A 25000-nucleotide genomic window follows, 5' to 3' on the forward strand; every position below is an offset into this window, starting at 1 on the left:
GCTCCAACTCATCCTGTCTCTTACTAGAGAATGCTTCATGCTTCAACTCATCCTGTCTCTTCCTAGAGAATGCTTCATGCTCCAACTCATCCTGTCTCTTCCTAGAGAATGCTTCAACTCCTCCCGTCTCTTCCTAGAGAATGCTTCAACTCCTCCCGTCTCTTCCTAGAGAATGCTTCATGCTTCAACTCATCCTGTCTCTTACTAGAGAATGCTTCATGCTTCAACTCATCCTGTCTCTTACTAGAGAATGCTTCATGCTTCAACTCATCCTGTCTCTTACTAGAGAATGCTTCAACTCATCCTGTCTCTTCCTAGAGAATGCTTCATGCTTCAACTCATCCTGTCTCTTCCTAGAGAATGCTTCATGCTTCAACTCATCCTGTCTCTTACTAGAGAATGCTTCATGCTTCAACTCATCCTGTCTCTTCCTAGAGAATGCTTCATGCTCCAACTCATCCTGTCTCTTCCTAGAGAATGCTTCAACTCATCCTGTCTCTTCCTAGAGAATGCTTCATGCTTCAACTCATCCTGTCTCTTACTACAGAATGAGAATGCTTCATGCTTCAACTCATCCTGTCTCTTACTAGAGAATGCTTCATGCTCCAACTCATCCTGTCTCTTCCTAGAGAATGCTTCATGCTTCAACTCATCCTGTCTCTTCCTAGAGAATGCTTCATGCTTCAACTCATCCTGTCTCTTCCTAGAGAATGCTTCATCCTGTCTCTTCCTAGAGAATGCTTCATGCTCCAACTCATCCTGTCTCTTCCTAGAGAATGCTTCATGCTTCAACTCATCCTGTCTCTTCCTAGAGAATGCTTCATGCTTCAACTCATCCTGTCTCTTCCTAGAGAATGCTTCATGCTCCAACTCATCCTGTCTCTTACTAGAGAATGCTTTTCAACTCATCCTGTCTCTTACTAGAGAATGCTTCAACTCATCCTGTCTCTTACTAGAGAATGCTTCAACTCATCCTGTCTCTTACTAGAGAATGCTTCAACTCATCCTGTCTCTTACTAGAGAATGCTTCAACTCATCCTGTCTCTTACTAGAGAATGCTTCAACTCATCCTGTCTCTTACTAGAGAATGCTTCAACTCATCCTGTCTCTTACTAGAGAATGCTTCAACTCATCCTGTCTCTTACTAGAGAATGCTTCAACTCATCCTGTCTCTTACTAGAGAATGCTTCAACTCATCCTGTCTCTTACTAGAGAATGCTCCAACTCATCCTGTCTCTTACTAGAGAATGTTTCAACTCATCCTGTCTCTTCCTAGAGAATGCTTCAACTCATCCTGTCTCTTACTAGAGAATGCTTCATGCTTCAACTCATCCTGTCTCTTACTAGAGAATGCTTCATGCTTCAACTCATCCTGTCTCTTACTAGAGAATGCTTCAACTCATCCTGTCTCTTCCTAGAGAATGCTTCATGCTTCAACTCATCCTGTCTCTTACTAGAGAATGCTTCAACTCATCCTGTCTCTTCCTAGAGAATGCTTCAACTCCTCCCGTCTCTTCCTAGAGAATGCTTCAACTCCTCCCGTCTCTTCCTAGAGAATGCTTCATGCTTCAACTCATCCTGTCTCTTACTAGAGAATGCTTCATGCTTCAACTCATCCTGTCTCTTACTAGAGAATGCTTCATGCTCCAACTCATCCTGTCTCTTCCTAGAGAATGCTTCATGCTTCAACTCATCCTGTCTCTTCCTAGAGAATGCTTCATGCTTCAACTCATCCTGTCTCTTACTAGAGAATGCTTCATGCTTCAACTCATCCTGTCTCTTACTAGAGAATGCTTCATGCTTCAACTCATCCTGTCTCTTACTAGAGAATGCTTCAACTCATCCTGTCTCTTACTAGAGAATGTTTCAACTCATCCTGTCTCTTCCTAGAGAATGCTTCAACTCATCCTGTCTCTTACTAGAGAATGCTACATGCTTCAACTCATCCTGTCTCTTACTACAGAATGCTTCATGCTTCAACTCATCCTGTCTCTTACTAGAGAATGCTTCAACTCATCCTGTCTCTTCCTAGAGAATGCTTCATGCTCCAACTCATCCTGTCTCTTCCTAGAGAATGCTTCATGCTTCAACTCATCCTGTCTCTTACTAGAGAATGCTTCATGCTTCATCTCATCCTGTCTCTTACTAGAGAATGCTTCATGCTTCAACTCATCCTGTCTCTTCCTAGAGAACGCTTCCTGCTTCAACTCCTCCCGTCTCTTCCTAGAGAATGCTTCATGCTCCAACTCATCCTGTCTCTTACTAGAGAATGCTTCATGCTTCAACTCATCCTGTCTCTTCCTAGAGAATGCTTCATGCTCCAACTCATCCTGTCTCTTCCTAGAGAATGCTTCATGCTTCAACTCATCCTGTCTCTTACTAGAGAATGCTTCAACTTATCCTGTCTCTTACTAGAGAATGCTTCATGCTCCAACTCATCCTGTCTCTTCCTAGAGAATGCTTCATGCTCCAACTCATCCTGTCTCTTACTAGAGAATGCTTCAACTCATCCTGTCTCTTCCTAGAGAATGCTTCAACTCATCCTGTCTCTTACTAGAGAATGCTACATGCTTCAACTCATCCTGTCTCTTACTACAGAATGCTTCATGCTTCAACTCATCCTGTCTCTTACTAGAGAATGCTTCAACTCATCCTGTCTCTTCCTAGAGAATGCTTCATGCTCCAACTCATCCTGTCTCTTCCTAGAGAATGCTTCATGCTTCAACTCATCCTGTCTCTTACTAGAGAATGCTTCATGCTTCATCTCATCCTGTCTCTTACTAGAGAATGCTTCATGCTTCAACTCATCCTGTCTCTTCCTAGAGAATGCTTCCTGCTTCAACTCCTCCCGTCTCTTCCTAGAGAATGCTTCATGCTTCAACTCATCCTGTCTCTTCCTAGAGAATGCTTCATGCTCCAACTCATCCTGTCTCTTCCTAGAGAATGCTTCATGCTCCAACTCATCCTGTCTCTTACTAGAGAATGCTTCATGCTTCAACTCATCCTGTCTCTTACTAGAGAATGCTTCAACTCATCCTGTCTCTTACTAGAGAATGCTTCATGCTCCAACTCATCCTGTCTCTTCCTAGAGAATGCTTCATGCTCCAACTCATCCTGTCTCTTACTAGAGAATGCTTCAACTCATCCTGTCTCTTCCTAGAGAATGCTTCATGCTTCAATTCATCCTGTCTCTTCCTAGAGAATGCTTCCTGCTTCAACTCCTCCCGTCTCTTACTAGAGAATGCTTCATGCTTCAACTCATCCTGTCTCTTACTAGAGAATGCTTCAACTCATCCTGTCTCTTACTAGAGAATGCTTAATTTATTTATTTTATTTCACCTTTATTTAACCAGGTAGGCTAGTTGAGAACAAGTTCTCATTTACAACTGCAACCTGGCCAAGATAAAGCAAAGCAGTGCGACACAAACAACAAAACAGAGTTATACATGGAAAAAACAAACATACAGTCAGTAATACAGTAGAACAAGTCTATATACAGTGTGTGCAAATGAGGTAGGATAAGGGAGGTATAATGCAATAAATAGGCCATAGTGGCGAAATAATTACAATATAGCAATTAAACACTGGAGTGATAGATGTGCAGAAGATGAATGTGCAAGAAGAGATACTGGGATGCAAAGGAGCAAAATAAATAAATAACAGTATAGGGATGAGGTAGTTGGAAGGGCTGTTTACAGATGGGCTATGTACAGGTGCAGTGATCTGCGAGCTGCTTTGACACCTGGTGCTTTACGTTAGTGAGGGCGATATGAGTCTCCAGCTTCATTGATTTTTGCAGTTTGTTCCAGTCATTGGCAGCAGAGAACTGGAAGGAAAGACGACCAAAGGAGGAATTGGCTTTGGGGGTGACCAGTGAAATATACCGGCTGGATGGAGCGCATGGGTGCTGCTATGGTGACCAGTGAGCTGAGATAAGGCGGGACTTTACCTAGTAAAGACTTATAGATGACCTGGAGACAGTGGGTTTGGCGACGAATATGAAGCGAGGACCAGCCAACAAGAGCATACAGGTTGCAGTGGTGGGTAGTATATGGGGCTTTGGTGACAAAACGGATGGCACTGTGATAGACTGCATCCAATTTGCTGAGCAGAGTGTTGGAGGCTATTTTGAAAATTACATCGCCGAAGTCAAGGATTGGTCGGATAGTCAGTTTTACGAGGCTATGTTTGGCAGCATGAGTGAAGGATGCTTTGTTGCGAAATAGGAAGCCGATTCTAGATTTCATTTTGAATTGGAGATGCTTAATGTGAGTCTGGAAGGAGAGTTTACAGTCTAACCAGACACCTAGGTATTTGTAGTTGTCCACGTATTCTAAGTCAGAGCCGTCCAGAGTAGTGATGCTGGACGGGCGAGCAGGTGCGGGCAGTGATCGGTTGAAGAGCATGCATTTAGTTTTGCTTGCATTTAAGAGCAGTTGGAGGCCATGGAAGGAGAGTTGTATGGCATTGAAGCTCATCTGGAGGTTGGTTAACACAGTGTCCAAAGAAGGGACAGATGTATACAGAATGGTGTCGTCTACGTAGAGGTGGATCAGAGAATCACCAGCAGCAAGAGCGACATCATTGATGTATACAGAGAAGAGAGTCGGCCCGAGAATTGAACCCTGTGGCACCCCCATAGAGACTGCCAGAGGTCTGGACAACAGGCCCTCCGATTTGACACACTGAACTCTATCTGAGAAGTAATTGGTAAACCAGGCGAGGCAGTCATTTGAGAAACCAAGGCTGTCGAGTCTGCCAATAAGAATGTGGTGATTGACAGAGTCGAAAGCCTTGGCCAGGTCGATGAATACGGCTGCACAGTAATGTCTCTTATCGATGGCGGTTATGATGTCGTTTAGAACCTTGAGCGTGGCTGAGGTGCACCCAAGACCCGCTCTGAAACCAGGTTGCATAGCAGAGAAGGTACGGTGGGATTCGAAATGGTCGGTAATCTGTTTGTTAACTTGGCTTTCGAAGACCTTAGAAAGACAGCTAGCTTTAAGCGCCAGCTGTCAGAGCAGCTCACAGATCCCTGCACCTGTACATAGCCCATCTGTAAACAGCCCATCTATCTACCTACCTCATCCCCATACTGTATTTATTTATTTATCTTGCTCCTTTGCACACCAGTATCTCTACTTGTTCATTCATCTTCTGCACATCTACCATTCCAGTGTTTAATTGCTATATTGTAATTGCTTTGCCACCATGGCCTATTTATTGCCTTAACTCCCTTATCCTACCTCATTTGCACTCACTGTATGTAGACTTTTTGTTTTCTTTTGTTCTACTGTATTATTGACTATGTTTTGTTTATTCCATGTGTAACTCTGTGTTGTTGTATGTGTCGAATTGCTATGCTTTATCTTGACATGGTTGCAGTTGCAAATGAGAACTTGTTCTCAACTAGCCTACCTGGTTAAATAAAGGTTAAATATTTTAAATCCCTCATCCCCTTCTCATCCCTTCTCTCCTGTTGTCTCTCAGTGCTGATTCCGTCCCTCCCTGGGGCCGTTTTGAGCACTTTCTAACCTAATCACAGGCCACACCAGGAGGGGGTCAGTAAAAGGGAAACTGAAAGGCGAGCTGTTTTTTGTGTGTGTGTGTGTGTGTGTGTGTGTGTGTGTGTGTGTGTGTGTGTGTGTGTGTGTGTGGTTGGTTGTAGCTGATACAGTTCAGGGTTGTTGGAGATTTTGTTGTTTGGCTAAGATTTGAGATACAGTGCTAGAACAGGGTGTGTGTAATTGTCTCCTAAAGGTGTCAGAATGATTCATTTCGTCTGAACGAGTGTGCTCCCATACTGTCTTAAAAGACCTTCACTTGAAAAATGAGAAAAAAGCAGCAATAGTACTGTTTGTCCATTTTGAGACGCCGTAGCCAGTATACACTTCATCAACGACGATGGGGCGGAGACTTCGGCTGCTAACTTCGACTTGCCTCGAGAAAAAATGTAGTGTGTCCAAACAGCCAAAGTCCAAAACGAACAAAAAATGTACAAAACGTCATTATAATATACTGTATGAATGAACTGACGCCTTACGGGGGGTCATGACTAAACCCGCCAGAGTAGACCTCACGTTGCAAGATAACAAAGCACTACCTGTCCTGTTCCCCTCCCTTCTTCCCAAAAACAAGACACCCAACATCAGATAGAGGCCACTTGTGTGTAAATGAGTATTTGTTGTGGTTCATTGAATAATACGTTACAATGTGGTCCAACTCCGACCCCACCCCCAACACATTACCAACCCCCGACACACCACCAACCCCCAACACTAAGGTGTACCAGTCCTTAATCTTTCTTCTCTTTTTTCAAAGCAGGGGCTAACATTTCAAAAACAACTGCAATGAAACCTGAGCTTCCAGATAGTTATCAGGGTTCCTTATAAAAGTGGAACGAACTTAGAGTCAGGTCAGGCGTTCTTAATGCCATGGTAACCATGGCAACCATGGCATCACCCAAATACACGTGTACGTACCATAGTTTCCTAGAATAAGGAGAATCAACCCAGATTGAAGCAAGATAATAAACCTCTGTGTCTCAAATGCCAAACTATTCTCAACGTAGTGCACTACTTTTAACCAGGGCCCTATTGAACCCTTTTCCCTACGTAGTGCACTACTTTTGACCAGGCCCTATTAAGGTGCCATTTGGAATCCATGCAGACAAAGAATCACCCAGATTGAAGCCAGATTATACTCCAGGTTAGCTACTGTAACATTACTGTGTGACTCAGAAATGATGACTCCATCACATTTGAAGCGTGGGTTTTCCATTTCCTTTCCCCTCAATTTATACAAATCTATCTATCTCTGTTCCCCCTATCATTGAACTTATTTTCTCTTCTTTTCAGGGGCCTTAACGACAATACCAGCCACATAGTGTGTGTGACGGGGCCCGGAGGTATTTTGTTTTTGCGCAGGCAGGCAGATCTCCAGTTGGTCGTCTCAACAGACAGACAGACACTCAACGGGAAAGAGGTCTTGCTAAACCTCAATCCTAGTTCAATAAAGGTTAAATAAGACACTCACCACAGTGAAGACTTTGCCTTCCTGGGCTGTGGGGATGAGCACCATCTGAGGCTGGAGAGTAGAGTGAAGGTAGAAGCCCTGGGCCACCACCGTGCTGCCTCCACTATTAGGGACACAGAGACAGTAGCCATGAATAATGATACAATGGGATCTCTATGGGGTAAAACGGCTGTTGGTTTTAGACACTAGCTGCCTGTAAGAGCAATGCATAAAGATGCATTGTGATTTTAATGGGGAAACCGGCTGTCCTGGCCATAAACGTTATCCACCACTAGCGCCCCATGTCATCACCTCCCTCATGCTACTTCCAGTCATAAAGCCTAGTGCTAATGTGTCCCTCTTCGCCCACTTATCCTCTGTGAATATCTTTCTCACTTTCTCTTCTCCTTTATACACTCCACACGCTGCTTCCTGTTATTTCTGCCTGTGACTTTTCTGTTTTCATAAACTCCGCCCTGCTCTCCATCATTCCTTCTCTGACACCTGTATCCTATACAGTATGGAATCTCTTCCTATGGATAATAACGGTTAATCTCTTTCCCTGCCTTCCTCATGTGGTGTGGAAGTTAGAATTCATCACCATTTACAGACTAACTAACTGACTGACTGACTGACTGGCTGACTGGCTGACTGACTCATATAAAGTACCGGATTTAGGATCGTTTGGGCTGGATGGAGGGGATGAGAGGGTTAAGGTTAGTATTGGGGTAATATTGGATAGGGGAACAGACCTGATAAAGGATTGTGTGGGCTGGATGGAGGGGATGAGAGGGTTAAGGTTAGTATTGGGGTAGTATTGGATAGGGGAACAGAGCTGATAAAGGATTGTATGGGCTGGATGGAGGGGATGAGAGGGTTAAGGTTAGTATATTGGGGTAGTATTGGATAGGGGAACAGACCTGATAAAGGATTGTGTGGGCTGGATGGAGGGGATGAGAGGGTTAAGGTTAGTATTGGGGTAGTATTGGATAGGGGAACAGACCTGATAAAGGATTGTGTGGGCTGGATGGAGGGGATGAGAGGGTTAAGGTTAGTATTGGGGTAGTATTGGATGGGGGAACAGACCTGATAAAGGATCTTGTGGGCTGGATGGAGGGGATGAGAGGGTTAAGGTTAGTATTGGGGTAGTATTGGATGGGGGAACAGACCTGATAAAGGATCTTGTTGGCTGGATGGAGGAGATGAGAGGGTCTTCGTTGTAGGTGAAGAGTACAGGAGCCTCCCGGACAACAGAGTCCACCCTCATATACACCACCTGGCGGGATGGGGCCGACTGGGGAGGGGTCCTGCACATCAGCATAGTACCTGATACTCTGGAGAAAGAGACAGAATACACATCAACACAATTCATCACATATTGATAATACCCACATCAGCTCTAGACTCGACACTAATGTCAACCTCAAAATCCAAACCTATTAAACCCAGTGCACAGTATATTGTACATACACACACAAGCATTTTTACTCGAAGCAAAAACATTAGGGCCTCACCTCAGGATTTCACAGGTGGCGTTTCCCACAGTGACCTGTCTGGTGTTTCCGCTGTCTAAGAAAGAGCCTCTGATGGTGAGCATGGTTCCTCCTAACTTAGGGCCAAACACAGGGAAGATCTCTCTGATCACTGGGTTCTAGAGGGCGAGAGGAAGGGAGATGAATTACTTCAAACCCAACAACCACAACAACAACCACAACTACAACCACAACAACAACCACAACTACAGTTTGATTGCAAATCAGTCAGTTAATAACCTTTTACTGCAGTAGGCTGAATCAGGGTCACACACAGTGATACTTGGTAGTCTTAAATAAATCTACTTTGAAACAAAAATACACACCTCACACACATGGTTATGGGCTTAAAAAAAGAAGACAACCTTTCCATGTCAGATATAGATTTGAAATGTATTCAATTTTGAGTTTGTGTCCCAATATTACACTTTATATACAATAGGGCTATTTCAGCCACACCCGTTGCTGACAGGTGTATAACATCGAGCACACAGCCATGCAATCTCCATAGACAAATATTAGCAGTAGAATGGCCTTACTCAAGGGTTCAGTGACTTTCAATGTGGCTCCGTCTGCCCGGTCAACTGTAAGTGCTGTTATTGTGAAGTGGAAACGTCTAGGAGCAACAACAGCTCAGCCACGACGTGGTAGGCCACACAAGCTCACAGAACGGGACAGCTGAGTGCTGAATCGTGTAGCGTGTAAAAATCGTCTGTCCTCGGTTGCAACACTTACTACCAAGTTCCAAACTGCCTCTGGAAGCAATGTCAGCACAATAACTGTTTGTTGGGAGCTTTATGAAATGGGTTTCCATGGCCGAGCCGCTGCACACAAGCCTAAGATCACCTAAGATCACAATTAGGGCTGGGCGATATGGGCAAAATATCATATAACGGTATTTTATGTTTTTGAATAATGAAAGTACGTGACCCTAGAGTGGCTACACATACATTCCAAGTGATTTCAATGGGTCTTTCTCCAAACTGGCTATTTTATACTGTTCAATTCAACTTCAACCCAAAATAATTTCTACATTCCTGCACTCATTGGAGATAATTTCCACACTGCCACGTAGAGCTGCACGATATGGGAAAACAATCTAGGCCTTATTTTTAATCAAATGTTGAAATTGCGATTTGACTTGCGATTTAGAGCAAAACACTTGGGTGAACTGTTGGAATCATGGAAATATAATGGTTATTCTAATTTTATAGTTAGAATTTAATAGTGGGCACTTCGAATACAGTATTGTTTGACATGACAACAAATGAAAATGCCAGGGAGAAGTTATTGTGACAGGGTAGGAACCAAAGTGTTGATAGGTGACTATTAGTTGATTACACTATTAGTTTATGTTTATTACATCTGCAAACATTCTATTTTGTATTTAGTTCTAGTGAATCTTTGGCTTCATTTAATGTTATATCTTAGCTACTTAATGTAATGTAGCTAACGTTCTTGTGTATTACTCATTAATTTAAAAGCTACTGTGGCACAAACAACATGCTGATTTAGGTCTACACCATCACTGGTATTATCAGGCTGTATATCTAATTATGTTTGCTCGTGACTCAGTACATTTATTAGCTAGTGATTAGCATTAGCTATTAGCAAATAGCATTAGAAATTAGCGTTAGCGGCGAACAAGATTTAGGCCCAACTTGCTAAGAAAATACAAAATAGATGTTTGCAGATGTAATAAACATAAACTAATAGTGTAATCACAGAATGCTTGTGGATTTATATTAAGAAGCAACGTGAAAACAGCATCGTTGTCATCAACATTGTTGCATGTGCTGCATTGACCATGCAGACTGAACACAGGTGTTTCCTGGTCGAGGAACAACAAATTGAGTGACAGGGTGCGGGGCTAGGTATGTGTGGAAAGCGGCATGGAGAGAGAGCGGGGGAGAGCTGACTCAAGTAGCTAAGTAAACTACAAAAATGGACGTTACACACAGCGTATCCCATTTAACAAACCAAACATTGAAATACCGTTATAGAAGGCAAAGTAAAAACCCAAACCGGTCCGTGCAATACCGGTATACCGGTATATCGTAAAATACCGTATACTGCCAAGCCCTATGCGCAATGCCAAGCGTCAGCTGGAATGTTATAAAGCTCGCTGCCAAACATGTTCTCTGGAGTGATGAATCATGTTTCACCATCTGGCAGTCCGACTGGCAAATCTGGGTTTGGCGGATGCCAGGAGAACACTAAGTTTGGCGGAGGAGGAATAATGGTCTGGGGCTGTTTTTCATGGTTTGGGCTAGGCCCCTTTAGTTCCAGTGAAGGGAAATCTTAACGCTACAGCATACAATGACATTCTAGACGATGCTGTGCTTCCAACTGTGTGGCAACAGTTTGGGGAAGGCCCTTTCCTGTTTCAGCATGACAATGCCCCCATGCACAAAGCGAGGTCCATATTGAAATGGTTTGTCGAGATCGGTGACTGGCCTGCACATAGTCCTGACCTCAACCCCTTTGGGATGAATTGGGACGCCGACATCGAGCCATGCCTAATCGCTCAACATCAGTGCCCGAACTCACTAATGCTCTTGTGGCTGAATGAAAGTAAATCCCCTCAGCAATGTTCCAACTTCTAGTGGAAAGTCTTCCCAGAAGAGTGGAGACTGTTATAGCAGCAAAGGGGGGTCCTCGCGAGTGGTGCAGTGGTCTAAGGCAGTGCTATACATTTGCTAGCTGTGCCACTAGGGATCTTGGTTCGAGTCCAGACACAATTGGTTTGAGTCCAGACACAATTGGCCCAGCGTTGTCTGGGTTAGGGGAGGATTTGGCCGGCAGGGATATCGCGCTCTAGCGACTCCTGTGGCGGGCCGGGCGCATGCACGCTGACACGGTCGCCAGGTGTACGGTGTTTCCTCCATCACATTGGTGTGGCTGGCTTCGTGTCAAGAAGCAGTGCGGCTTGGTTGGGTTGTGTTTCGGAGGATGCATGGCTCTCGACCTTCTCCTCTTCCGTGTCCGTACGGGAGTTGCAGCGATGAGACAAGACTGTCACTACCAATTGGATACCACAAAATTGGGGGGGAAAAGGTGTAAAAGTAAAACAAATATATATAATAATAATAAATAGCAGCAAAGGGTAATTTGGTAATTTGACTGCAGGAAAAGTCTACTGTACATCAATCTGTCCAACCATCTGACATACTGTACCTACAGTGTCTATGACATTGTTCACCAACTGTAGTTGGAGAGATACAATGAGAGAACCAAAGCCTGCACACATTGTAGCTCTCCAGGACCAGGGTTACAACTACTGTCACTGAGTTTGTATTGTGATTGTGAGTGGAGACAGTATTTAGTGCTTACCACGAAGGTGAAGCCCTGTTGTTGGGCCATCTCCTTTCCACTGTGGACCTTCACCACATTGCTAGCCTGAGACGAGTTCACAGGAGACACTGGAGCACACACCAACCTACACACATACAAACACACACACACACACACACACGCACACACACAGAGACGTGTACACACACAAACACACACAATTCAACAAAAAATAATTTATCCCACAAAAGATGACCAAGAAGGCTAAAAACAAAACTTGTGTGCTCACTCTGGTTGGAGTAAGCAAGAGTTGAACCTAATTTGATGACATCCCTACTACGCAGCAATGAAACACAATGAAGCCATCTTTCAGGGGGGGTGTTTTTCAATCTTCTATACAATGAGTTGACTATGACATGGGGGATGTTTGGGCACAAGGGTCTTTGAGTTAAACGCTGCTATCTGGCATGGCCTCTTGGACTAGGAAGAGTGAAATTCTGTACACAGCCATTCTCCCACTAATTTAACACTTATTGAAATCATGAGCAGAATGCGAGTCAGGAATGGCGGAACGCCTTGGCGCTTGGAGTTCTCATTCCATGGCGCCCTTTCCTTAACATTCTTCATTCAACTGTTTAACCCTCTAACCCTTATCCTAACACATGAACATACAGTACTCCCATCCATGCACGCGCACACACACACACACACACGCACAGTCATGCATGTGCACACACACACTCATGCATGTGCGCACACACACTCACACAGTCATGCATGTGCACACACACAGACTCATGCATGTGCGCACACACACACACACACACACACGTACACACACACACGTACACACACACACGTACACACACACACACACACACACACACACACACACACACACACACACACACACACACACACACACACACACACACACACACACACACCCTCCCTGTGAGTCCTCTCTCACCTGTAACTGTTGCTCTCTCGTTTCAGAAGTTTACATGGTGCTCCAGCCAGGTCCAGGCTGATGAGTGTATGGTCAAACCTCTCTGTCTTGTTGAAGCCAAAGTTCCTCCCACACACCGTCACCTTGGTGTCTCCTCCCAGGGGGCCGTTGGCTGGGGAGATCTACCCAAAAAGAACACCAACCCTCAGACAACCCTCAAACAACCTTCAAACAACACAGAAAGAGAAAACCCTGTCTAGATCCAGGTGCTGTTATTAAAAAACAAGTATGAAAAACTGACACTAGAAAAGACAGGCAACCAGAGAAAAAATCTTCAAACTATCCTTCAAACAACAATAGAGGAAGGAGTCTCTTACAAACCAGTAAAAGACTGGCTTTTTCACAGCTAAACCCTGAGTCTTTGCCTTGTATCCAGGTTACTGGTGGGAGCTTTGTACTTCGCAAAAGGGTATATGACACATTCAATAAGAAATATCCTCAGATGACACTAGTCACGGTCTGCTTGTCCTTGTCCATGTAGACACTGTCACAGTACGGACTGTCACAATAAAGACAAAAACAACAACAATTCCAGTGTTTGGGTCAGAAGGTAGGACATCGAGGTGTGGGGTAATACCATTAGGAAATGTTGTGTTTATGGACAATAAAGCTTTTTGAACCTGAACTGGCTAGTTACCATGGTGATGATGGGAGGGCAGGAGTCCTGGGTCCAGAGGGAGGTTGGGTGACACTGGGCCAACCTGGTGCAACGGCCGTCACACCAGCCACATCCCATAAACCTTGGCGCCAGCAAGCAGGAACTACACGTCCACTGCTGCTCACAGCCAGGACCAATCAGAGGCACCTTGGTGATCTGGGGGCACACAGGACAACCAATCAGAATACAGACACAACACACCGCTAAACAGGATCGATTCCAAGTTTGATTCCAGCATTGATCATACAACTAACTGTAAGTCACTTTGGATAAAAGTATTTTCTAAATAAACCACATACTGTGATATACCTCTGTCATACATGGTGGGTTTTTCTCTCTGATCAATAGGCATACAGGAAAACATTCACTCTGAACTGTTGTAGGACATTGACGTCAAGCTCTCAGGACATTGTTTCCAATCATCTGTTGGCTCTGGTCCATGTTGAACACCGTGTCTCGGTGCCAGGGGGCTGTTGTTTCCATCATACCAGTAATGTGAGGAATGCCTGAGTTCTGATTATAATACAGTGTGTGTGTGTGTGTGTCTTTGAGTGTGTCATTATACACTACGTGTCTTAGTGTTAGTGTGTGTCTCCATAGTGTATGTGCATGCACGTGTGTGTGTGTGTGTGTGTGTGTGTGTGTGTGTGTGTGTGTGTGTGTGTGTGTGTGTGTGTGTGTGTGCGTGTGTGTGTGTGTGTGTGTGTGTGTGTGTGTGTGTGTGTGTGTGTGTGTGTGTGTGTGTGTGTGAGCCTGCTCTCTATTCACCTTATTTCCTGTCACCAACAATAGGGAGCCATCCTGGCTGCGCTGTGGAGAGCCAGTGTGGCCCTGTGGGAACAGGAGTGCCACCTCGGGGGAAACAGAGCGTGAGGGGTCCAGGCGGAAGTCCACGTGGGGCGTGCTGCGTTTGGAACGGGAAACTACCACCTGGGGAAGACAGAGGCCAGGCCAGGTCAGTAAAACACAAAGTTACACCATCTAATGTGAAAAACAGCCCTGTCTACCGGAGATGCCACACGTACCTCACGTTCTTAATAATAGGTCAATGTAATGATGTAGAAATGCACAACGTGAACTGGGCATGGGGATTTGATAGGACTCTTTAGTGCTGAGCAAATCTGCTGCTGTTTCTTCTAATATATGCTGTACAAGATTGAAGGTTGCAATAGAATAGAACAGGGACAGAAAGGGGAAACGTCAGGGTATCTTGTGATGTTGACCAGGGTAACTTGTGATGTTGACTAGGGTATCTTGTGATGTTGACCAGGGTATCTTGTGATGTTGACCAGGGTATCTTGTGGTGTTGACTAGAGTATCTTGTGATGTTGACCAGGGTAACTTGTGATGTTGACCAGGGTATCTTGTGATGTTGACCAGGGTAACTTGTGATGTTGACCAGGGTATCTTGTGATGTTGACCAGGGTAACTTGTGATGTTGACTAGGGTAACTTGTGATGTTGACTAGGGTATCTTGTGATGTTGACTAGGGTAACTTGTGATGTTGACCAGGGTATCTTGTGATGTTGACTAGGCTAACTTGTGATGTTGACCAGGGTAACTTGTGATGTTGACCAGGGTATCTTGTGATGTTGACCAGGGTATCTTGTGATGTTGACCAGGGTATCTTGTGATGTTGACCAGGGTATATTGTGATGTTGACCAGGGTAACTTGTGATGTTGACCAGGGTATATTGTGATGTTGACCAGGGTATATTGTGATGTTGACCAGGGTATATTGCGATGTTGACCAGGGTATATTGTGATGTTGACCAGGGTATATTGTGATGTTGACCAGGGTATCTTGTGATGTTGTCGAGGGTATCTTGTGATGTTGACGAGGGTATCTTGTGATGTTGACGAGGGTATCTTGTGATGTTGACCAGGGTATATTGTGATGTTGACCAGGGTAACTTGTGGTATGACCAGGGTATCTTGTGGTGTTGACCAGGGTCTCTTGTGGTGTTGACCAGGGTCTCTTGTGCTATTGACCAGGGTATATTGTGGTGTTGACCAGGGTATATTGTGATGTTGACCAGGGTATATTGTGATGTTGACCAGGGTAACTTGTGGTGTTGACCAGGGTCTCTTGTGGTGTTGACCAGGGTCTCTTGTGGTGTTGACCAGGGTCTCTTGTGGTGTTGACCAGGGTATCTTATGGTGTTGACCAGGGTCTCTTGTGCTATTGACCAGGGTATATTGTTGACCAGGGTATCTTATGGTGTTGACCAGGGTATCTTATGGTGTTGACCAGGGTCTCTTGTGCTATTGACCAGGGTATATTGTGGTGTTGACCAGGGTCTCTTGTGCTATTGACCAGGGTATATTGTGGTGTTGACCAGGGTCTCTTGTGCTATTGACCAGGGTATATTGTGATGTTGACCAGGGTCTCTTGTGCTATTGACCAGGGTATATTGTGGTGTTGACCAGGGTCTCTTGTGATGTTGACCAGGGTATATTGTGGTGTTGACCAGGGTCTCTTGTGCTATTGACCAGGGTATATTGTGGTGTTGACCAGTGTCTCTTGTGATGTTGATCAGGGTATATTGTGGTGTTGACCAGAATATCTTGTCGTTACAGAGAAGGAGCTAATAACACAGTAACACTGAATTACATTTGACTTCACATGTAAAGTAATGCCTCTATTGGACACAGCTGAAAATGAGAGCTTTTGGGAGTTTTTTTCCATTGGCATTGTATGGGCCCGTTGGGCCACTCCTGCTACTGTGTGCGGGGTAATAACTAATGCTGCTGTATTGAGGGTGAGATGACAGATTGGCAGATTAGAGCTAACCACCATGGAGGTGGAGGTGGAGGGAGCTACAGGGAGACGGAGGGACAAAAGACATCGCCTGCAGGCAGAGAGAACAGCACAAGAGCACTGTATACCTGGACATGTCGGGAGGTGTTTCAGACGTCTTACTAATGTACAAACACACGCACGCAGGCAGGCAGGCAGGCAGGCAGGCAGGCAGGCACACTGGCAGACAGGCAGGCAGGCACACTGGCAGACAGGCAGGCACGCAGGCAGACACACAGGCAGGCACGCAGGCAGGCACACAGGCAGGCAGGCAGGCAGGCACACTGGCAGGCACACAGGCAGGCACGCAGGCAGGCACACAGGCAGCCAGGCAGGCAGGCACACATAGACGCATACACACACACACTCCTACACACAGATACAGTGTAGGGTAGTGTACACCTGGAGTTACATTCATCATGTGTGATTAGGCTGCAATTACAGGCTTGGAGCTCAGAACCAGTTGGGTTGGGGTGAAACATAACAGTAACAGTGGGCTGTAATGGAGTGTGGTTATGTCCTGGTTGACTAAGGAATGCTCTGGTTACATCATCTACTTTATCACCCCCACCCCACCTCCCCTCTCCATCTATCCCCCCTTTCTCTTTATTGATGGGCCCTTAGCCAGGTGTGTTTTTTATTTTTTATTTTATTTTACCTTTATTTAACCAGGTAGGCAAGTTGAGAACAAGTTCTCATTTACAATTGCGACCTGGCCAAGATAAAGCAAAGCAGTTCGACAGATACAACGACACATAGTTACACATGGAGTAAAACAAACATACAGTCAATAATACAGTATAAACAAGTCTATATACAATGTGAGCAAATGAGGTGAGAAGGGAGGTAAAGGCAAAAAAAAGGCCATGGTGGCAAAGTAAATACAATATAGCAAGTAAAACACTGGAATGGTAGTTTTGCAATGGAAGAATGTGCAAAGTAGAAATAAAAATAATGGGGTGCAAAGGAGCAAAATAAATTAATTAATTAAAATTAAATACAGTTGGGAAAGAGGTAGTTGTTTGGGCTAAATTATAGGTGGGCTATGTACAGGTGCAGTAATCTGTGAGCTGCTCTGACAGTTGGTGCTTAAAGCTAGTGAGGGAGATAAGTGTTTCCAGTTTCAGAGATTTTTATAGTTCGTTCCAGTCATTGGCAGCAGAGAACTGGAAGGAGAGGCGGCCAAAGAAAGAATTGGTTTTGGGGGTGACTAGAGAGATATACCTGCTGGAGCGTGTGCTACAGGTGGGAGATGCTATGGTGACCAGCGAGCTGAGATAAGGGGGGACTTTACCTAGCAGGGTCTTGTAGATGACATGGAGCCAGTGGGTTTGGCGACGAGTATGAAGCGAGGGCCAGCCAACGAGAGCGTACAGGTCGCAATGGTGGGTAGTATATGGGGCTTTGGTGACAAAACGGATTGCACTGTGATAGACTGCATCCAATTTGTTGAGTAGGGTATTGGAGGCTATTTTGTAAATGACATCGCCAAAGTCAAGGATTGGTAGGATGGTCAGTTTTACAAGGGTATGTTTGGCAGCATGAGTGAAGGATGCTTTGTTGCGAAATAGGAAGCCAATTCTAGATTTAACTTTGGATTGGAGATGTTTGATATGGGTCTGGAAGGAGAGTTTACAGTCTAACCAGACACCTAAGTATTTGTAGTTGTCCACGTATTCTAAGTCAGAGCCGTCCAGAGTAGTGATGTTGGACAGGCGGGTAGGTGCAGATAGCGATCGGTTGAAGAGCATGCATTTAGTTTTACTTGTATTTAAGAGCAATTGGAGGCCACGGAAGGAGAGTTGTATGGCATTGAAGCTTGCCTGGAGGGTTGTTAACACAGTGTCCAAAGAAGGGCCGGAAGTATACAGAATGGTGTCGTCTGCGTAGAGGTGGATCAGAGACTCACCAGCAGCAAGAGCGACCTCATTGATGTATACAGAGAAGAGAGTCGGTCCAAGAATTGAACCCTGTGGCACCCCCCAGAGACTGCCAGAGGTCCGGACAGCAGACCCTCCGATTTGACACACTGAACTCTATCAGAGAAGTAGTTGGTGAACCAGGCGAGGCAATCATTTGATAAACCAAGGCTGTCGAGTCTGCCGATGAGGATGTGGTGATTGACAGAGTCGAAAGCCTTGGCCAGATCAATGAATACGGCTGCACAGTAATGTTTCTTATCGATGGCGGTTAAGATATTGTTTAGGACCTTGAGCGTGGCTGAGGTGCACCCATGACCAGCTCTGAAACCAGATTGCATAGCAGAGAAGGTATGGTGAGATTCGAAATGGTCGGTAATCTGTTTGTTTGTGTGACTGCAAAGTGTTGCTTGCTTGAATGCAGGTAAGCTTCCTGCAGTGTTTAGGCACTGTTTAAATCAAGTTGAACAAATGTCATATCTTTGTGAGTGACTTGAGCCAGTCAATGAATGGCATGTCTGCAGTTTCAGGGACCGCTATTTTCCTGAAGGGGCAACTCTGTCCTCAGTAGCCTGTAACAGTGGGGATAATGTGTATGTGTTGCTTTCCACTGGGGACATCCCCCATACAACAGTCCTAGTCTCTCTCTCTCCAGAGATGATAGTGGTGTGAATTACAGCTTATTGTATTAGCCAGAGGAAGTAAGCCTATAAACACAACCACTGTGTTATTCCCACAGTGATACTGAACCACAGACTTCCTGAGCCAGAATGAGAGACCTCGGGGACAGACCACAGCGCACTCTTTCTTTCTCTCTGTCACCTTCCCTCTATCTTTCTCTCTCTCCCTCAGTGCTAAGAGTATTTTTCTCTGGGAACAAAGGGTAAACAGAAAGAAAGGCAGTTGACAGAAGCCTTTCCTAGGATTCTAATAAGCTAGAAGCAATCTTTTAACCTCTATTCCTCCCTATTTTTTCCCCTTTATCTTTCCTTCCCTCCCTTCACTTCTCCATGCCTCCTCTTTCTCTCTTCCTCCATCTCTCTCTCTCCCTCCATGGGGCCCTCTGCACCCTTCTCTCAGGACAGCTGTTCTCCTGCTCTCTCCTTCCCAGAGCCATGTCCTGAGACAATGAGGATAGAAATTTCACCAACAACAAAAAAAGAGAGAAAAAAAACATGCCAACAGCTGCGGGCACTCTGCAGAAAGAGAGATAGAACGTGTCATCGAAGCTCGGCGCTCACCATTAACCGACCGCTCGGCTCATAACCCTGCTTCCCGCACCGCTGTCGCCGACTTTTTCCCAGTTCTCGTCGTTCTTCCATAACTTTTTTTAACACCGTTTTTCAGACTGTATTTATAAAACACCATCAGGGGGAGTTCTAGAGACCAGAAGGGTTCATTTAAAGGAACATGTAAGACAGAACACTCCAAAAGCTCTTATCAGTGGTGTTCCACTTCTTATTTGTATTTTTTTACCCCCCAATTTTGTGGTATCCAATTGGTAGTCCCCTACGGACTCGGGAAAGGTGAAGGTCGAGAGCCATGCGTCCTCTGAAACACGACCCTGCCAAGCCGCACTAATTCTTGATACACTGCACGCTTAACCCGGAAGCCAGCCGCACCAATGTGTTGGAGGAAACACTGTCCAACTGACGACCAAAGTCAGCTTGCAGGTGGCCCGGCCCACCACAAGGAGTCACTAGAGCACAATGAGACAAGGAAATCCTGGCCGGCCAAACCATCCCCTAACCCGGACAACGCTTTGCCAATTGTGCACCGCCTCATGGGTCTCACGGTCACGGCCGGGTGTGACGCAGCCTGGGATCGAACCCGGGGCTGTAGTGCCTTAGACCGCTGCGCCACTTGGGAGGCCCTTGGTGTTCCACTTCTATCTGACCTGACTGAACCTAGCCTCATCCCAGATCTTTTTGGGCTGTGTTGCCAACTTCTATGGTCATTATCACGGCCAATGCATTGTGCATGTAAACAGGGCTGGATGTTGGTTGATCTGGGACTAGGCTACACTGAAACACTGAGTTCATCCCATCTATAGAAGACAGAGAGACGCTGAGAGAGGAGCAGGTCTTCAGGTCTACTGACAGACAGACGCAAACACACACGACATGGGAAAGTGAAATCCACTTTCGGCTGTACATGTCATTGATAGGCAAAACCAGCCATGTTGTGTTTGCTCAGATGGTAGAACTCGGTGGAATGCAGCAGCAGGGTTTGTGGAAGCATGGAGAGGCAAGGTTGGGGGTCATGTGTTGAGCAAACAGGAAGGAAACCCCCCTCCAACTTGCCTCTGTACTGGTTGCCACCTGTGTCACAGCTTGCTGTGTCCCCAAAATGGCTGGTTTTACTGGTCACGTACCAACATCCTGCCCCATTTACATGCACAATGAGAAAGGGAAACAGTGCTGCCTGGCAACCGCACTGACAGGCAGGGGAGATTATGTTGTGCAGGTTTCTGTAGGGCTTCAGTGTACACTCACGACTAAGGGCCACAGCGGTGGATACGGTTGTTAGGTTGGGTTGTTTCCTTTCTTCTTCTTGGGTGACCAGGTTAAATGCTCGAAGCCTAGCTGTTCATGCAGCTTCATCCCAAACCATTTTGAAATAAATGAATATCACCCAGTAATAGTCTACCCCTTCTCCAGGCCACCAGTGTCTCCAGGGCCCAGATAAAATACACAACCCTTCATACGGGCGTTTTAAGGGGTCATTCATACCTATAAATGCATTATAAAGCTTATTTTCTTAAAGTGTTACAGTATCACCCATGTTGTCCCCAACCTGTATGAGGCGTCCATCTGTGGTGCCCAGGCTGGCCACGGTCTGTTCCTGTGCGGTTGCCACGGCAATGGAGGTCAGCAGGACTTTGCTGAATTGACCGCTGAAGTAGTCCAGTCTGGTCATTGGGGTGGTCACTTCCAGACGGTATCCCTCCCCGTGCTTCCCACAGCCAAACGAGTCGTCTGAGGAACTCTGGGTGGAGAGGAAGACAGGTTACATACAGCAGAAGATACACCACATGGATCACATTAATGTTGCATGAAAGACGTCATATACATCCACACTGTTTTTAACGTCTCAGCTTTCTCAATCAAATTCAGAGTGTCTCAACTGATAAAAGAGCCATTATCCTATGAGCTACAGTACATGCCCTCCTGCCCCTGCCAGAAGAGAGAGGAAGAGAGAGGAAGAGGGATAGAGAGAGGGGCAGAGCTGGGCTTGCTATGCCCCCTCATCTGTTCTTTCATCAGGCCCTGCTCGTAACTGAGAGCTCAGTTGTGGCCCACTGTGGCTGGCACAGTGCGTATGTTTAGGAGATCATCACACATGGCAGGAATTCATGGGAAACACAACGGAATGCGTGCTGGTGCGACATTTACACACTTGCACTGTTCTCTCTCTCCTTTTCTCTTTCTCTCTCTCTCTCTTTGTCTCCCTCTCTCTATCTCACCCAACAGACATACAACAGACTTCTTTACACAGACCTATTTTTCACTCTCCAGAAACTTTATGTGGGTTGGTTCAACTGCACACTGTTTGGCACAGGCAGCTCTATGCATGTTGTCACTTGACCACTCTCTCTAAAAATCCCACTTTGAACACCAACTACCTCTAGAAGTTACCTAAGTCATTATCATTAAACCATTATTCTGACCCTCTGAAGAATCATCAGAGGTCACCAGCCATTGAAGCTGACAACGTTCCCCAGGCCCCGGCTGGTCAGGCTCTCAAGGCCCCTACCATTGCACACCCCGGCCCCCCCAGTCGGCCATCCATAATTAACAAAACCCGAGGCTGGCACGTGGGGGGCCGTGACTAAACAAGCAGGGCCAGCTACAGAGATTAAGGTGCTGGGTATAGACTGAGTAAAGAGGGAGAGGGTTACTGATTAAGCCTCGGTCTCTAACTCGGCCAGGCCTGACAGCGCCTACTGTTTCACAGTACGCTCCAAAGGGCCCAGGCACAACACTCAGTAAAAAACACAGCACCGGCCCAAAACCCAGAGAGAGAGAAGTTCATACAATGATGTAGGTCCAGGGGATAAGGTCTTTCAAATTCTCTTAAAACCCATCAGATCACTGGTCTACAGTTTGTTGCTCCAACCCAACCACACTGACTGATGGCAGCTGTGCACTTTATTTATTTTAACTTTACTAGGCAAGTCAGTTAAGAACAAATTCTTATTTTCAATGACAGCCTAGGAACAGTGGGTTAACTGACAGTTCAGGGGCAGAACGACAGATTGTCAGCACCGGTATTTGAACTTGCAACCTTCCGGTTACTAGTCCAACGCTCTAACCACCCTGCAGCCCCATCAGGGATGGACAACTAATTAACTAACCAGAACCACCAAAAGAGATACTCTCTCTACATCAAGTACTGCATGTGAGGACTATGTCGCTAACATTTCTTGGGCAAATCTCAAAGGAGAGCTTAGAAGCTGAGGAGAACAATTGGAAAGTAATAAATCAAGAAAGCAGCTTTTCTTCAGCAGCCATTACAAAGTAGAGTAGACCATTACAGGCAAGCTCAGCTCCAAGGTGAAAAGAGAGTCCTGGCTGTTAGTCAAATAAACTGTAGTAGTATAAACTGTAATAGTAGTATGAACTGTAGCAGTAGTATAAACTGTAGTAGTAGTAGTATAAACTGTAATAGTAGTATGAACTGTAGAAGTAGTATAAACTGTAGTTGTATAAACTGTAGTAGTAGTATAAACTATAGTAGTATAAACTGTAGCAGTAGTATAAACTGTAGTAGTAGTAGTATAAACTGTAGTAGTAGCAGTAGTATAAACTGTAGTAGTAGTATAAACTGTAGTAGTAGTAGTATAAACTGTAGTAGTAGTATAAACTGTAGAAGTAGTATAAACTGTAGTAGTAGTATAAACTGTAGTAGTAGTATAAACTGTAGTAGTAGTAGTAGTAGTATAAACTGTAGTAGTAGTATAAACTGTAGAAGTAGTATAAACTGTAGAAGTAGTATAAACTGTAGTAGTAGTAGTAGTAGTAGTAGTATAAACTGTAGAAGTAGTATAAACTGTAGAAGTAGTATAAACTGTAGTAGTGTCACGCCCTGACCGTAGATTGCTTTGTATGTTTCTATTTTTAGTTTGGTCAGGGTGTGATGTGGGTGGGTATTCTGTGTTTTGTTCTATGTTTACAGAACTACCCACCACCAAAGGACCAAGCAGCATGGAAAGGAGGACTGGACATGGGAGGACATTCTAGACGGCAAGGGATCCTACACATGGGAGGAGATCCTGGCTGGAAGTGATCGCCTCCCATGGGAACAAGTGGAGGCAGCCAGGAGAGCAGAGGTAGCAGGAAAAGGGAACCGGCGACCGACACGAGGGAACACGGCTGGCAAGGAAGCCCGGGAGGCAGCCCCCAATTTTTTTTTGGGGGGGGAAGGCACACGGGGAGTGTGGCAGAGTCAGGTTGGAGACCTGAGCCAACTCCCTGTGCTTACCGTGGCGGGCGTCGTACTGGTCAGGCACCGTGTTATGCGGTGGAGCGCACTGTGTCCCCAGTACGCGTTCTTAGCCTGGTGCGCTACATCCCAACTCCCCGCATCTGCCGGGCTAAGGTGACGATCCAGCCAGGGCGGATGGTGCCAGCCCTGCTCTCCAGACAGCCACTGCGTCTCCTCGGGCCAGGATATCCTGCGTCGGCTCTGCGCACTGTGTCTCCTGTGTGTCTGCACAGCCCAGTGCATCCTGTGCCTGCGCCCCGCACGTGCCGGGGTAAAATATCCAGAGCTGCCGGAGCCGCCCGTCAGTCAGGAGCTGCCAGAGCCGCCCGTCAGTCTGGAGCTGCCAGAGTCGCCCTTCACTCCTGCGCTGCCGGAGTCGCTCTTCAAGCCGGCATTGCCAGAGTCTCCCGCCTGTCCGGCACTGCCGGAGTCTCCCGTCTATTCGGGGCCCGAATAGGGTCCCCAGTCCAAGGTCGGAGAGGGTCGCCGCTCCAAAGGCGCCACTTAAGTGGGCCAAGACTATGGTGGAGTAGGGTCCACGTCCCGCGCCAGAGCCTCCACCGCGGACAGATGCCCACCCAGACCCTCCCCTGTGGGTTTAGGGTTTGCGGCCTGAGTCCGCACCTTTGGGGGGGTACTGTCACGCCCTGACCGTAGATTGCTTTGTGTGTTTCTATTTTTAGTTTGGTCAGGGTGTGATGTGGGTGGGGGTTCTATGTTTTGGTCTAGGTTTGTATTTCTATGTGTTTGGCATGGTATGGTTCCCAATCATAGGCAGCTGTCAATCGTTGTCTCTGTTTGAGAACCATACTTAGGCAGCCTGGTTTCGCCCTTGAGTTGTGGGTAGTTGTTTTCTGTTGTGTGTCTGCACCAGCCAGAACTGTTTCGGTCGTTCTCGTTGTTATTTTTTTATTTCTGTGTTCATTAAATAAATATGGACACATACCACGCTGCACCTTGGTCCTCTCCTTCCAACAGCCGTTACAAGTAGTAGTATAAACTATAGTAGTATAAACTGTAGCAGTAGTATAAACTGTAATAGTAGTATAAACTCTAGAAGTAGTATAAACTGTAGTAGTAGTAGTATAAACTGTAGTAGTATAAACTGTAGTAGTAGTATAAACTGTAGTAGTAGTAGTATAAACTGTAGTAGTACACTGTATCTATCAGAAGCCAAACCAGGTTGGATAGGCTATAACTAGATCCAAGGCTATAGCAAGTGTAGACTAGATAGAGACATAACTGCAAAGAGAAATCTATGGATAAAAACCAACAAGCCTCAACCAA

General features: G+C 45.7%; 1 protein-coding gene across 2 annotated transcripts in view; it reads right to left on the reverse strand.

The window, feature by feature from the left end:
* Nucleotides 1-25000, reverse strand: part of met (MET proto-oncogene, receptor tyrosine kinase) — a 90564-nt gene that overhangs the window by 39366 nt on the left and 26198 nt on the right. For both annotated transcript variants that reach the window (XM_042301757.1, XM_042301756.1), the window contains exons 3-10: nt 21023-21214; nt 14276-14437; nt 13487-13663; nt 12811-12971; nt 11880-11985; nt 8529-8665; nt 8184-8348; nt 7036-7138 (exon numbers count right to left, since the gene is read on the reverse strand). In XM_042301757.1, coding sequence (XP_042157691.1) covers nt 7036-7138; nt 8184-8348; nt 8529-8665; nt 11880-11985; nt 12811-12971; nt 13487-13663; nt 14276-14437; nt 21023-21214 — 1203 coding nt within the window. The remainder of the gene's footprint in view (nt 1-7035; nt 7139-8183; nt 8349-8528; nt 8666-11879; nt 11986-12810; nt 12972-13486; nt 13664-14275; nt 14438-21022; nt 21215-25000) is intronic.

Source organism: Oncorhynchus tshawytscha, linkage group LG19 (assembly GCF_018296145.1).
Source record: "Oncorhynchus tshawytscha isolate Ot180627B linkage group LG19, Otsh_v2.0, whole genome shotgun sequence".
Classification (NCBI taxonomy): Eukaryota; Metazoa; Chordata; class Actinopteri; order Salmoniformes; family Salmonidae; genus Oncorhynchus; species Oncorhynchus tshawytscha.